Here is a 13,231-nt window from a genome sequence, read left to right as displayed (position 1 = left end):
ATGAAGAAGCCAGTGTCCTCAAGTGCTTGAAGTCTTCAAAAGTTAATTATATTTGACTTTCACTTGGTGTGAATTAGATGGAAACGTATCTAGGCTTTTGTTTAATTTGGGGCTTTTTGTGTTTTTAAGTTTACTGCAAGTCTCCATGCAACAGGTAAGAAGTGAAGACTCCACATTACTCCTCAGCCATAGATAGAAGCTGTTACCAGTGTAGTATTCTGCTGGCAACAGTTACTGTGAGCTGTCAGTGAGAATGTCCTTTTAAATGCACCTTTTAAATGAATTTTGTCTGAGTCTGATAGAAGTCCTTTGGAATTGTTACAGCATTTGAATGTCCTGGTTTGTTTGCTTAGGGGTTTGAAAGGGTTTTTTTTCTAATATGTGATAGTTATCTAGTAACAATAGTTTATTTGATGTGATTTAGTTACTCCAGGGGTTCGTCACCGTATGGGCGATGCTCATCTTCCCTTAGGGTTTTGAACTTAAACCCATAAAGTGTTGATTGATGCCCCATCAGCTTTGATCACCTAGAACCTAGAGATAGTGTACATCCTTGTGCACATCAGCTTACTTGGATCTAGGTAGATTTATGCTGCTAATTAGAGGAGAAACACCAGAGATGTTGAGGATTTGAGGCTCTAGAGGTAGAAAGCCAGGCAAAAGGGAAACCCCTTGTTCATTGATACAGTGCAACAGTGAGATTTTACCCACACTTCCTGTGCACTGTCCATTTTTATCTGAACAGCTGTTTCAGGAAACATACTTCGTCTTGCTATCATGGTTGCTTGAAAGAGCTTTAAAATTAACAAAATAATGATTTTCAGTTCCAGCATGTCATGCTTGGAACTTGGTAAGTAGCAGGACTTCCACAGCCTGCACGTCTGCTGACTGTGTTGCAGCTTGGTAAAAAGAGCTTTTGCTGAGCATGCCAGATCCCAGACTGAAGACTTTTTATATGCAGGGAAGGCCAAGTAGTACTGAGGCCCTTTTATTTAGTTACAGCTGAAGCTACTCTTCAGTTGGCATCTACATTGATTAAGAAGTAATAATTCTGGTTTCTGTCAAATGGTTTCTCTCACTAAAAATGTAGGAAGAAATAACATTTTTAACTTGGCTTAATGGTCCCCCACATGGAGAAGTGCAAGTGTTAGCTTTTTTTACAACAGTGGATAGAGTCTACCAATCCTTTTCCTTAGACAGAAATGTGAGACTGATGGCTGAAAAAAGCAAGTGAGTCAGGAACTGAAGCTTCGTTAAAACTAGATTCATTAAGCCAGGTTTAATCCCAATTACATCTAGTTTTTCACACAATTCAGCTACATCGAAACCATTAAGATGATTATAACCCTACTGCTTTTTTCACCTTCTGGCTACAGATAGTTATGAGAAGTTTTAGGATTTACAAATGTCAAACCAAACTAATTGAGACAAATGGAAAGTTTTTATTTGGTGTAAAGTCAGAAATACAACATCTTTAAAATGTTCATAAGTTAAATGAAGGCCACAGCAGTGGGAAGTAAAATAGCATGGAGATGAAATAACTGCTGTATACACACTGATGGATAAAATACCACTATCCAATCTACAATACAAAACCATGATTTTAAAATTACCTTATCCTGGGAATTGCTGGAGTCTAACAAGCGCATGCTGTGTTAGCAGGTGATGTACAGTGCAGGTGGAGACAGCAGTGACATGGCTTTAAAGCTACGAGGGCTGGAATGCAGTGCAGTCTTTAGAAGTCAAGTGCTTGCTGTGATTGTTCTTCCTTTAATGCTCCGACTCTGGACTAGCCATGTGATCTACTCTATCTGCTAACAATTCTTGGATTAATTTGGAGTTCCAGTAATGTCAGAAAGTAGTCCATAGAAGATTAAAATTCATTTCAGATGTTGACAAGGACCCCATGACACAAATGGTATCATCCATTTTTCATCATTGGGTTTCTTGACCCAGACTTGTAAACAGCCCTCAAGACTGTACTATTAGTGCTTTGTTTGCAGTCTTTTGATTCCAGTGAGCATTGAAACCGTTTCAAATGGGGAGAAATGGGAAACCTCACCTTTGGGAGGGGGGAACCTCACAATGTCAACTTAGACTTGAGACACAGCAGTACCTAGCTGCTAAGAAACCTGGGATTTGAGAGGGATTTATTATTCTATTACACTGACTCATTCATACCGTGCTTGAGGGAGATCCTTGAACTAGTGGTTTCCTTTTAAAAGGTCAAGTAAAATGGCTTCATTACTGAAGCGAGAACTCTGTCCTTGCTAACATCCATAAATAAGTCTGCAGTGCTGCTGTAGGGAAAGATGAAACATGCAGCTAAGTACTGCTAAAATTCACATACTCGTTTGTGTTTCAGCTTCTGCTCTCCCTTAATACTGACTGTTGGACATGCTGCCTCTGTGGGAAGTGCTCAGACCCACAATCTGGGCTGAGCTCCCCTGTAAAACCTGACATGCAAGCCAGGAAAAAACAGCACCTTGACACCAAGCACTGCTCAGAGCAGCAGTTTTGAGAGCCAAAATTCACCTCTGTTCCATTACATCCTTCTGCTTTAGCTGTTTTTATGCAGTGCTTCAAGAAGCACTTCACAAGCTTAGGCTTCAAGGCAGGAAAACAGCTTCTCTGAGGCCCGAAACAAAGACAAGTATGGCACTTCAGGAGGAAAGTAAAAGGTGGGAAGGAAAGACTTGTTCTCAGTTCCTCACTGCAGATTGTTCATGAGCATGAGGAGCATTGCTGACCTATTTTTGGGAAGTTTATCACTCAGGTTTGTACTTAACTTTTCATCACACAACAGGAGAACTTCAGGAAGGTCATAAATTGTGATGATGTGCCTGGTCATTCTTCAGGGAAATGGGAAAGCAGCAATGGCTTCAAGTGTACATATTACATCTGATACTGCATCAGTTTGGTATTTCCCTGATTAAGTTGCTTACCCTTGTTCCTCTTCTTACCCTCCCTTACCAAAAAAATCAGAGGCATTTTTCTCTATGCAAGCCCTGCAAACAATGTCATACTGTTCCTACTTCACAGAAATGCTTAACTGGTTTATAGGTTTTTGTTCTGTTTTGCAGAGCTATGAACAGTACTACACAGTAAATACATCCCAGGTGAAAACAAGTGATGCAATAAACTCTGAATATTTTTATCAAATAGGGTTTTAACACAATATTGTAACTATTACTTGGCTAGTCAAGAAATCTACCCTAAGACCTCAAAGTGCCAACAGACCTTTGTTTAACCTGACAAACTAATCTGCTTTTTAACAAGATATGGTCATTTTCAAAACAAATACAAAAGTTTGTAGTTATCTACACTACATTTGCACATTGCTTAATCTTAATACACAAACTTCTGTCTCCTGTTCATGATAATGCTCTTAATTCTGTTTATTACCAAAGTTTATAATTTTAGAGAATCCAGTAAGCCACAAACTAAAGTATTTTAGCTTATGTAGCCTATGCCAGTTAAAACAATAAAACAGCAGCAATACAATGACAAAATCTGTGAGTCAGCCCTTACTTCCTTTTGCTTTTTGTGTCAGTTGTTTGGAAAACACTAGATGCTGACATCAGATTTTCTATATACTGTCCAAGAACTTGGTTTTCTGATTTCAGTTTCAAGTTTTCTTCCTTTACAGCATCTACTCGTGCTGAGAGATCTGCGAAGGTGATAATTGTAAGAAAAATATTAGACACTATTGCATACAATAATAAGTATGTTCTATGGGCCTACATTAGACTAGTCACAGCTCTAATCGAGAAAACATCACCATAGGGTATTATGTTATAAAACACATTTTACCTAAAGGCCATTTTTCCTATATTATTTTGTAGTACAGTATTTTGACCAACTTGTTAAACTTGCTGCTAGTCTGTAAGTTTATTGCTTTCTTGAATTTTTGAATTAAGCTATCACAAACTAAATTACTTGGAAACAAGAGTTCAGTGATGAGCAGCCTCAGATGTGTGGACATATTAGCTTTATCACCCATTCTACTTGCTGTGTATCACCAAGGTCGAGCAAATGTAATCTTGCATAAAGAAGAAGAAAAAAACTATTTCCAAGACCTTGGTTTGGTAACTTCAGCTGCTTTAAGTGACATACTTCTGGACACTGTGACTAAGGGCAGAGTAGTCAGGTTCTGTTCTTATTACTGTGTACTTGTAAAAAATGTGATGTGTCAAGCTGCTAACCTTCAAGTGTGTGCTGCAGTTCCAAAACTTGATTAATAAGCCGTGTTTTCTCTTCTAATTCCACCTGATTCTCAGCCTCAACAGCTGCAATAAATCATGAGAGTTTTAGTGCAACCTCTGTTTACAGTTAGAGAAATTATACAAAACAGAATTAAGAATGAAGAACAAAAACATTAAGAATTTATACCGTCCATATCGGCGTTCATCATTGTAGCAGGGGCTCTTTCCACTTTTGAAGAGCGTTTTCTTGAGCGATACTCTGCTTAAACAAAAAAAACAGGCAGCAATTATTGGAATTTCCGTTATATTTGAATTTTAGATGTAATTTTCTAATTCTGAAGGGTCAGTGCTTTAGCCTGAAGCAGAACAACCTTTTTCATCATTCTTCAATTATTTTTCCTAGGCCTCACGCCATACGTGCCTATGCTTCGTTGAGTAAAAAGAACTGATTCGTTTACAAAAATAACTGATCTAGATTACTGCAAAGCACGAAATACCGCTGTTTCAATGATGTAATCGCCGCCTTCTCGGCTCTGGAATGGGTTACTGTAGAACTGGCAGTCCCGGAACGGCCCCGCAATGGCCAGTGCCCGGGCCTGCGGGGCGGGGGTGCTGGCCTCGCGTCCCGGCTGCGGGAGCAGCAGCGCCCGCGGGCCCGGAGGGCTGGCAGCACCGCAGAGGGAGTCCCGCAGGGCCCGCCGGAGCCGCGCACACCGCGCCCTGCATCCCCATCCGGGCCGGCTCCGCGCCCCCTCCCTCCCTCGGCCCGCCGCTCCTCTCCGCTCCTACCCCGCTCTGCCCCGCCGCCGCCTCCCGCGGGCTGCGCCCCGGCCCGCTCCGCGCCGCCACCGCGCCTGCGCCGTGCGGGGGAGGCGGGGCCGCCATGGCCCTCCCTGCCGCCTCAGGGCGGGGCGGGAGCGCCTCAGCGCTCTGCCCCTCGCGGGCTGCGTCGTGTTTGTCATTAATTCGGTCTGTGTGTGCAGCTCCGGGACAGAGGAGCGTCCCAGGCCGAGTTTCCGTGCCGCAGCTGCTGCGGCCTCTGTCACACCGCGCCCAGAGTCAGGGACTTGCGGTTAGCTCCGTGCCTCTGGCTCTCACAGCACGAGAACCTGAGTAACTTCACGGAGCTGCGCTCATCTAATGGCTCAGTAGCGCTAAAACAACGCTGCTGTGCCATTGTTCTTTCCCTGGAGGAATAACCCTTGCAGGTCCTCACTTCGACCTCTCAGCACAGTTCTGTGAGCCACCGCAAAGCGATGCAAAACGTTCATGACCTCGGCTAATTGTGGTGGCTTCACTGAAGTGACTGCACCGCCTAACTAGTAGTTCTGTGTAGTTTCAACCATTTGTTGCAGTGAAATGTATTCATATTGTATCTGTAAACTGCGGTATTAGATCTAGTTGTAAATAAATAATTCAATGCTGTGCAGACGCTCAGGAAGATAAAGGCATTTGGGAAGTGAGCCCTCTACTGTATTTTTAAACACACTTCACTTTTTATACACTTCAGTGTATATTTCTAACATCTTCACCTTCTGGCTGCCTCCACATATTATTATTGTGTCAATGACTTTTTTTAACCTTACAATCAGATAAGTTCAGATTAGACTGGATGCTATTCAAGGTGTGAAATGTACTGCAGTTAGAGTCTTCCTATCCATCTGTACTGGAAAATGAACCTGTTTCCAATTCCATTAGCTAGTTTACTTCAAAGCATATCAACATCCCTACAAAGGGCCTTTTCAGCACAGCAATCCTCATTATTTCTTGCAAGCAGTCCTTTCAGGTGGTGGCTGGGCTTTAGGAGCTTGTTGGAAGGTTTCCTTGATTGCTATTTTAAAATGCCAGCTGCTTGCACTGGCAATCAACAGGTTCTAATTCTTTCTAGTGAGACAATCTTCAGCACTTGCATTAACAGGGGGAAAAATTACTGCCAGATTCTCCAGGTGTATACAGATGTATGGAGACCTTGCTTACCTGGCGAAGAATGTGCTGTGTTTTTATACTGTAAGAGGGGCAAAAATTATTGTGGGCTGATCTTGAGGAAATGCACCTCTCTGCTGCAGAAATTCCACTTTTCTTGCATTACAGTTGGAGATTATTGTCAGACTTGTCCCAAAATGAGCAAACGGGGGAAATCCTTGATGTTAAATTATGGGACAGAATGGAAGCCAGATATATTGGCTCCTGTGCTGTTGCAGCCAAAACAGGAGTAATTTCAAGAGCTGCTGGTTTACCTCCCATTTCCTTTTTGGTGTGTGTGCCGTTGGAGTTCATTCTACTTTGCCTGGTTGTGGTTTCTCACTGTAGTACTTTCTTTTCATTCTGAACTCTGAGCATGAGCAGCAGGATGAACTCCTTTTCAGAAGACAACCTCTATGAGAGCTTTTTTTGGTTTTTCCTTTAGAGAAAGCTGTTGTTCTGAGCTGCCAGTGTTGGCATTGCAGAGGGGTTATCAGCAGAAAGCAGGTGACATTTCTAGTCTACAGAGTGCTGTCTTATGGGGTTAGCATTGAACAGCCCAGGGACCAAAAGGTTTGGATTGATACTACTTGGTGTAAATTCCATAGAGAGAATGCCTGGATCATCCTGTGTTCCCTTAAAAAAGCTTGTATTTCTAACCCTGCCTCTATTTCCAGTGCAAAGAAGGCAACTCCTGAATTCTAGATATCCATTGCACCACTACTTTTAAGCAAACACAAAAACCCCAAAGCACAAATGCAAAAATGCCCAAATCAAATATATCATAGAATAAAGGTCCACAGCCCAAAGTATTCTTGTGTGTGAAATCAACCAAGAAACCAGAAGCTTAATGTGTATCACATGAATTACCTGCTGGGTTTTAAATCCCTTACCTCACCTGCCTTGCATTGTGTAATAAAATTTTTGTGCACTTTAAATGTAAAGCTTTAGGAGCTTATATCCCCAGCAATCAGATTCCTTTTATAACACAGAACCTGTCCCAGGGAAGGCACCTGTGCATATTATGGCACCAAGCTGAGCGTTGATCTGACAGGTCCTGCACTTGGGTCACAACAGCCCCAGACAGTGCTACAGATTATTTTCTGAGGCATTCAGTTAAATTAGAGGAGGCATTAATGATATTGTCATTATATCAAATTTATAGGAATGGGTTTCAGTTTACAATTGCAGCTATCTATACTTACTTGTATCCTAAGTTCTAGTTAGATTTCCTAAAAGTAGCTGATGTCACTGGCAAAAGGAATCAATTTATTCAGTTTCACTGAAAGAGCATTTTTTGCTTGAAATAAAACATCCTCCCTAGGATATAAAGTATCATTAATAGATTACCTATATACAGGTACAGTTACAAACTGAGAGGAGAGGATTTTATCCCTCTGCACTCAGACTCTCAGTCCTTGCTGCTAATGACAAACATTTTCAGACGTTTTATTGCTAAAACTCTGTTTTACATCCTGTTTTTCCCGTGGCACACAGTGCAAACCAACAAGCCTCTGACTTCCCTTCTGGACACATTCCAGGCAGCAGAGAGCCTGCAGAAGCTGAGTGATGACAGAGGCTTCGCTGTTCACCACTACAATAGAAATGTATCCTTTTTGTCACTAACAGAGGGAGGCATTGTACCTATTGCTGAGATGACTTTGCCATTTTAACTGTACTGTTTGTTCCTTTGACTAATTATTGCCACAAAGAAAAAGACAGAAAGGAACACAAGTGGCTTAAGTTTTTCTCCTTGAAATGCTAATTCACAAGACCCTTTTCATCAAATCTTCATCCTTTTGTTTCTCTGCAGAAGTAACAGACTCCGAAGAGGGTTTTTTTTTCATGTAATGCTACTTTACACCAAATTCTCTGCAATTTTTATTATTCTTTCAGAGTAACCTCAAAAAGCTTTTGTAGCCTAGTGCATATTCTTGTGAAAATTTACTACTGGGTTCTTCTGTTAAGTGCAGAATTTGAATACTTCTTAGATTGTGCTTTTTCCAACTAAATCAATTTATACAAAATGAGCAAATACTTTGTTTTACATTGTTCTGACTCATCTGTGTCCTTACTTATTGTGCATGTCTTGGTTTTGCCTTAGAATGGAACCTGATCAGAGGTAACTTTTGAGCATATGGTTGGCATGAAAAAATGCAGTTCTTTAGAAAGTCTACAAAAAGGAAGCCTCAGAAAGTAATAATTTTTCTTTATGCCTGAAGAGCCTGCCTTCATATAACTACATACAGCTATATAGCCAACATACAGCTGCATCCTGTCCTGTGCAAGACTGAGCATGAGTGCAAAAGTTCTCGTTTCTACTGACTCCACCAAAATGCATTTTTAAATAGACTGAGGAACTGAACTTTTGACAGCTTTTGGCTGTGAATGCCAACATATATTGCATAATGTTACCCTCTTAACTCTTTGATCCTCCTTGTAGTCATCAGCTGTAAGTTTGCCACCAGGTGTTGTGGAAGGATATTTTGCAAGGTTCCATAAAGCTTTACTGGTGACTTAATTAGATGAAAAGCTGCTTTGTCTTTCCATAAGTTAAGGGTTTGTATCTGCTTTTAAAAGGATGGTTTTACATGAGAAATGTAGTCACTAATGTTTGCTTTCTGGAAAGCATATTTGAAAAAAGAGTAAGAAAATTTCTAGGTACCTTTCAATGAAGGAAGAGGGCCTTGAGGGCTTACTCAACATTGATCAGAAGTACAGTAAAGAAATTTTTGCAGATATTGGACAACATTTCACTGTTTTGTTTTATTTTTTATTTTATTTCCTCTGTGTTTTTGTTTGGCTTGGTCATTTTTTGAGGGAATTTTATCTAGTTCTTAAGTTTCTAAATTGAGAGATATTTCTTTCATTAAAGGTGCAAATATTTTCACATGTTTTCTTTGATTTCATGTGCTGTCAGTATTGCTATTAAAATACTTTTAAGAAAGTTTCTATCATTTTGTGTTTGTCCTAATTTATGTGGAATTGTTTTATTTTTAATACCTGGATACTTAACAAATAGAAAGACACTGCTGTTTTGAAAGAGCAATAGCTGTTAAATATTCATGGCTTGTGCTTGGTTAAGGAGGCTCAGTAAGCCCTGTTGCTTTGACACAATGGCTTTGCACTGTACCATGGAAACTTTGATATGAATGCTATATTCTGATTATCCTTCAGATTGTACATGTACAATATTCTTGCCTGTTTAGTATCTTTCCAGTGTCTTTTAGAAATGAGGGGAAAGCTAATGCAGTAAAAACTTTGCTCAGGTTCACTAAAACTACTGCACCTCTGTGAACCTTTTTAATATTTAATTAAGGAACACTTGCATGTAAAACATTGTCTTTCTCAGACAAAGTCCACTTAAGATCTGCATATTGCAATCCTAGTTTCCTTACTCCTCGCTCAAACTTGCTCTTGTCCATTCTAAGGAATCTTTTTCTCTCTCTCACTGTGTAGACTTTAGCTTCCCTGCTCTACTGGAATTTATGTTTTTCTCCAGTCTTACTGTCAGCTTCAATGCCCCAGAGTTTCTGTAATTAGTCCTAACTTCAGCTGGGAGAGATTTAAAGAAGACTGTTTCCTACAAAGTATATCATAGCCTCTTTCTGTTCTAGATTAGGAATTTTCTTATATTTTCTAACCTCCAGCTGTTGCCAGAAGAAATGGACCAGGGCTATCATGTTCACCATGAAATTTACTGTATTTACCCTCTGTGCCTTCAAGCTATAAGCCTGCCTGAAAATGTCACTTATTTTCAATTATTCTGATTTTACTTCTGCTTTCTGACTGGAGGTCCCCACCTCTTCACTACCAAGGGAAATGCTGTAATACTGGTAGCAGGGCTTTAATAAAGAAGCCTCTGTATTTTTTACATGAGCTTTCTCTGACCTTGGGTGTTCTGCTTCAGTCTGGAGTCCAGCAGGTTTGGAGTGCTCTGTTTCTGAGGTGCAGCACAGTCCTATTTGCTGTGTTGCTGATATAATTTATTTTGTAGCAGTGACATCTGTCAGGGCTTAGCTTTGAGTATCAAGCCCCAGATGCCAAGATTGACTTGGAAACCCACTGTTGGTGCTTGGATAAGAGAGTTTTTAACTTTGCTCTATTTTCTCATGGATATTAACATTTTCAAGCTGCAGGGTGCTGAGGTTAGACAGGAGAGGAGGCTGGTGGGTGTTTGCCTTCTGAAGAAAGAGACTTGACATCTCATGAGAGACTGAGAAAGCCATATGGCAAAAACACCCCTCTGTGAGACAGAACAAACTCAAACCCATCCAGTATTACAGAGTCATCCCTAACTCAGCTTCTGGTGGATACTTTGCAAAGACAAGACAATTGTGCCACTGAATGCTGCCTACAGTGTCCTGTAGGATACCTTTTCTCTGCTCCTCTACACCCTGCTACAGGAAAGGAGTGAGATTCATTTGCCTTCTTGCAAATAGCTTGGGCCAGCCCCATCTTAGTGTCAGGAGCCCTATGCAATGCACAAAGTGCATTCAAACATCCAGCTCAGCCCCATGACACTAATATGGAATTGCTAATAGGAAATTGTGTTCTAAAAATAAGATTATCTTAGTGGATTTGGGAGTTTTTCTAATACAGAAGGTAAATACAGAATACACAAGAACATTCTTTATGCAAAAAAAAAAAAAAAAAAAAAAAAAAAAAAAGAAAAAAGGAGGGAAAGGAAATGTGACTTATATTGATCAGAAATAAACTCTCCAGATCCCTACTAGTGTGAATTAGCACAGCTCTTTGGCAGCCATACTGACATAATCAAGTTGGTACTCTGTCCACACCTTCCTAAATAATTTATTATCAATTCATATTAACTCACTTCATTTTTCCACTCTGTAGGACTCTCCTTCTTCCCCTTCCAAGTAATTTTTATTGTGTAAGTGGGGAGGAGGAGGGTGGAGGGGAAGGCAGTTTTTGTTTTTGTAGTTTCTTTTCAAACAATTAAATGTTTAATAGTGGGGATGTAAAATATCACCTTATTTCCATTTCCAATTAACTTGCATCACTTCTTGTGAGTTCTCACTAGAGTACCTCAGGGGTTTATTATTCTGTGTACATCATTATCTGTATTTTATTTGGTAGCAGTAACTAGTGAGTTAATATTTCTGTAACAGTGTCTCTCTCACCAGTGAAAGGCTCTATGTGCTCAGATGATGAGTGTATATTACCATATGTTAATATATGAAAACTGGGGTAGCCTCCATACCCCCAAACCCTCAATTCTTAGCTCATCACAAGGTTTATTCAAACCACACAACTAAAAATAAGTTTGCTCGAGGGTATTTGCTAAAAATACCTTGTACCTGGTGAGCAGGACGAGCTTGCCTGCTCTCACAAAGCTGTTATTCAGCCCGTGGAATTTGCATTGTATCAGCAGAGTCCTGCAGTCTCTTACCTGAATCATCTGCCAGAGAAATGCTGGTGAAGGTGCCATCCTCCTCGTCCAAAGGTAACTCCATTTCTGCTGCCTTTTCCCAAAGTTTTTGAGATGTGTGTTAAGCATGGCCGTTGCCAGCCATTTTTCAGTGCACACGTGGCTTTCCTGGTTAAATCTTTAATGAGTCCAGCACAGGTGGACTCATTATCCAGCACACGCCTGGCTCCGTGCGCCGTCTCCTCTGAACCTTGAGCTCTCCTGCGGAAATCGTTCAGCTGGGAGGTTTCTGCCTTCTCACTCTCCGTCAAACAAATGCTGAACAAACACAAGTTCTTTCTGTAACAGACTTGTATCCATCCTGCCTGGCTTTTTTTGTTACCACTGTTCTTTATTTTCTCTAGGGCTGCACACGGGATATTCTTGGAGGGGTTTTTGGTAGAGAAAAGAGCAAAAGTAACTTAGTGTTCGAGAAATGTTGCTTATAGTTCATAAAACCACAATGGACACACCTGGGAACAGCAATTTTAAAATACAATCTTCAAGTACTTAGGGATGTGAGTGATTTTATTTATATTAAATGGCAGCATCAACACCAATTGGGTAATTTGAAAAGGTGAAGGTATATAAGTGAGTGTCTGACATTCTGTGGTAGAAGACAGGAGGAAGGAAATCAAGTTCAAAGAAAACCCCACTTTGGTCAACTTGTTTTGCTTCTTAAAGAATGCTGAACATTGATTCAATAGTTTGAACATACAAATTAAAAATTCCTTTAAGAATATCTTTAAGAATATATTTTGTTTGTACATCTGGAATACAATGTTTTCTTGCAATTAATTTGAAGATATAAAATGGCCTTGATTGGAAGCAGAATAGTGAATAGTGGAATCAGGTTTTCAAGGTGTTGCATGTTCAGAATCGACCTATCCTTTATTTTTTAAATTTTGAATTCAGATAAAGACTGTAAATTAAGGGTGTTGATAAATATTTCTTTTCCTTAAATGTAATTCAGAACCTCTCTAAAGTCTCACTAAAAAATCAAATCCTAGTTTTGTGAAGCACTGACCAACTATTGAATCGTAATTCTTTGAATTTACAGTTTGCCTTTCACACTTTTGGCTGTTATCTTGGACTTCTGAGACAGCTTCTATCTGCAAAGAAAATGCATATAACTTTGCAGGACAGAGGATATAAGATGCAGAGGTTCCTGCCCTCCAGCATGTCAACATTCCCACCTAATTTGCTGTCATATCCAAGCTTACTGATTGTGCACTTGGACCCCTCATCTGGATCAATAAGGATATTAAACTGGGCTGGGCCCCACAGTGAGTCCTGGGGACACCACTGCTAGACTATCAAATGGATGTGGTACCATCCACCCCTCAAATGACACCAGGCCTTGGAATTGGTGCAGCTGGCAGAAATTATAAATGTTATGCTACTTGTTAGTAGCATAACACTTGTTATGTTACTTGTTAGTTTCTTTTTTCTGATCTTTCAATTGCTTTTTTTTTATTTAGGCTTTTCTGTTGGTGTCAGTGAAGTTATTGAGAGCTGCTTTCAGATATCTTTGAAAACCAAGCACATCTTGCATTTTCATTTTTTGTTTCATACAGATCAGAACCAGCTCCAAATTTACCTTATTGGTCTTGGGGTTCTCCTGCCCAAAGCT

The 13,231-nt window shown here is 40.2% G+C and overlaps 1 protein-coding gene across 4 annotated transcripts; it reads right to left on the bottom strand.

Moving 5' to 3' along the window:
- Positions 1–1,422: 1,422 nt before the first annotated feature.
- Positions 1,423–11,886, bottom strand: SCOC (short coiled-coil protein). 4 transcript variants are annotated; one of them, XM_056489861.1, is made up of 4 exons: positions 11,581–11,886; positions 4,393–4,464; positions 4,206–4,289; positions 1,423–3,670 (listed from the first exon to the last, which is right to left on the bottom strand). In XM_056489861.1, the coding sequence occupies exons 1-4, from the start codon at positions 11,642–11,644 to the stop codon at positions 3,528–3,530; spliced, it is 363 nt and encodes a 120-aa protein (XP_056345836.1). In that variant the 5' UTR covers positions 11,645–11,886; the 3' UTR covers positions 1,423–3,527. The 4 variants fall into 4 exon arrangements, with proteins under 4 accessions (XP_056345836.1, XP_056345838.1, XP_056345839.1 ...); XM_056489863.1 differs by lacking the exon at positions 11,581–11,886 and adding an exon at positions 4,995–5,074; XM_056489864.1 differs by lacking the exon at positions 11,581–11,886 and adding an exon at positions 4,995–5,055 and having other exon boundaries at positions 4,393–4,467.
- Positions 11,887–13,231: the final 1,345 nt, after the last annotated feature.

The sequence above is a fragment of the Oenanthe melanoleuca genome, chromosome 4, assembly GCF_029582105.1.
Source record: "Oenanthe melanoleuca isolate GR-GAL-2019-014 chromosome 4, OMel1.0, whole genome shotgun sequence".
NCBI lineage: Eukaryota > Metazoa > Chordata > Aves > Passeriformes > Muscicapidae > Oenanthe > Oenanthe melanoleuca.
The sequence above is the reverse complement of the archived record's forward strand: the minus strand, read 5'-3'. Positions and strand labels throughout refer to the sequence as shown.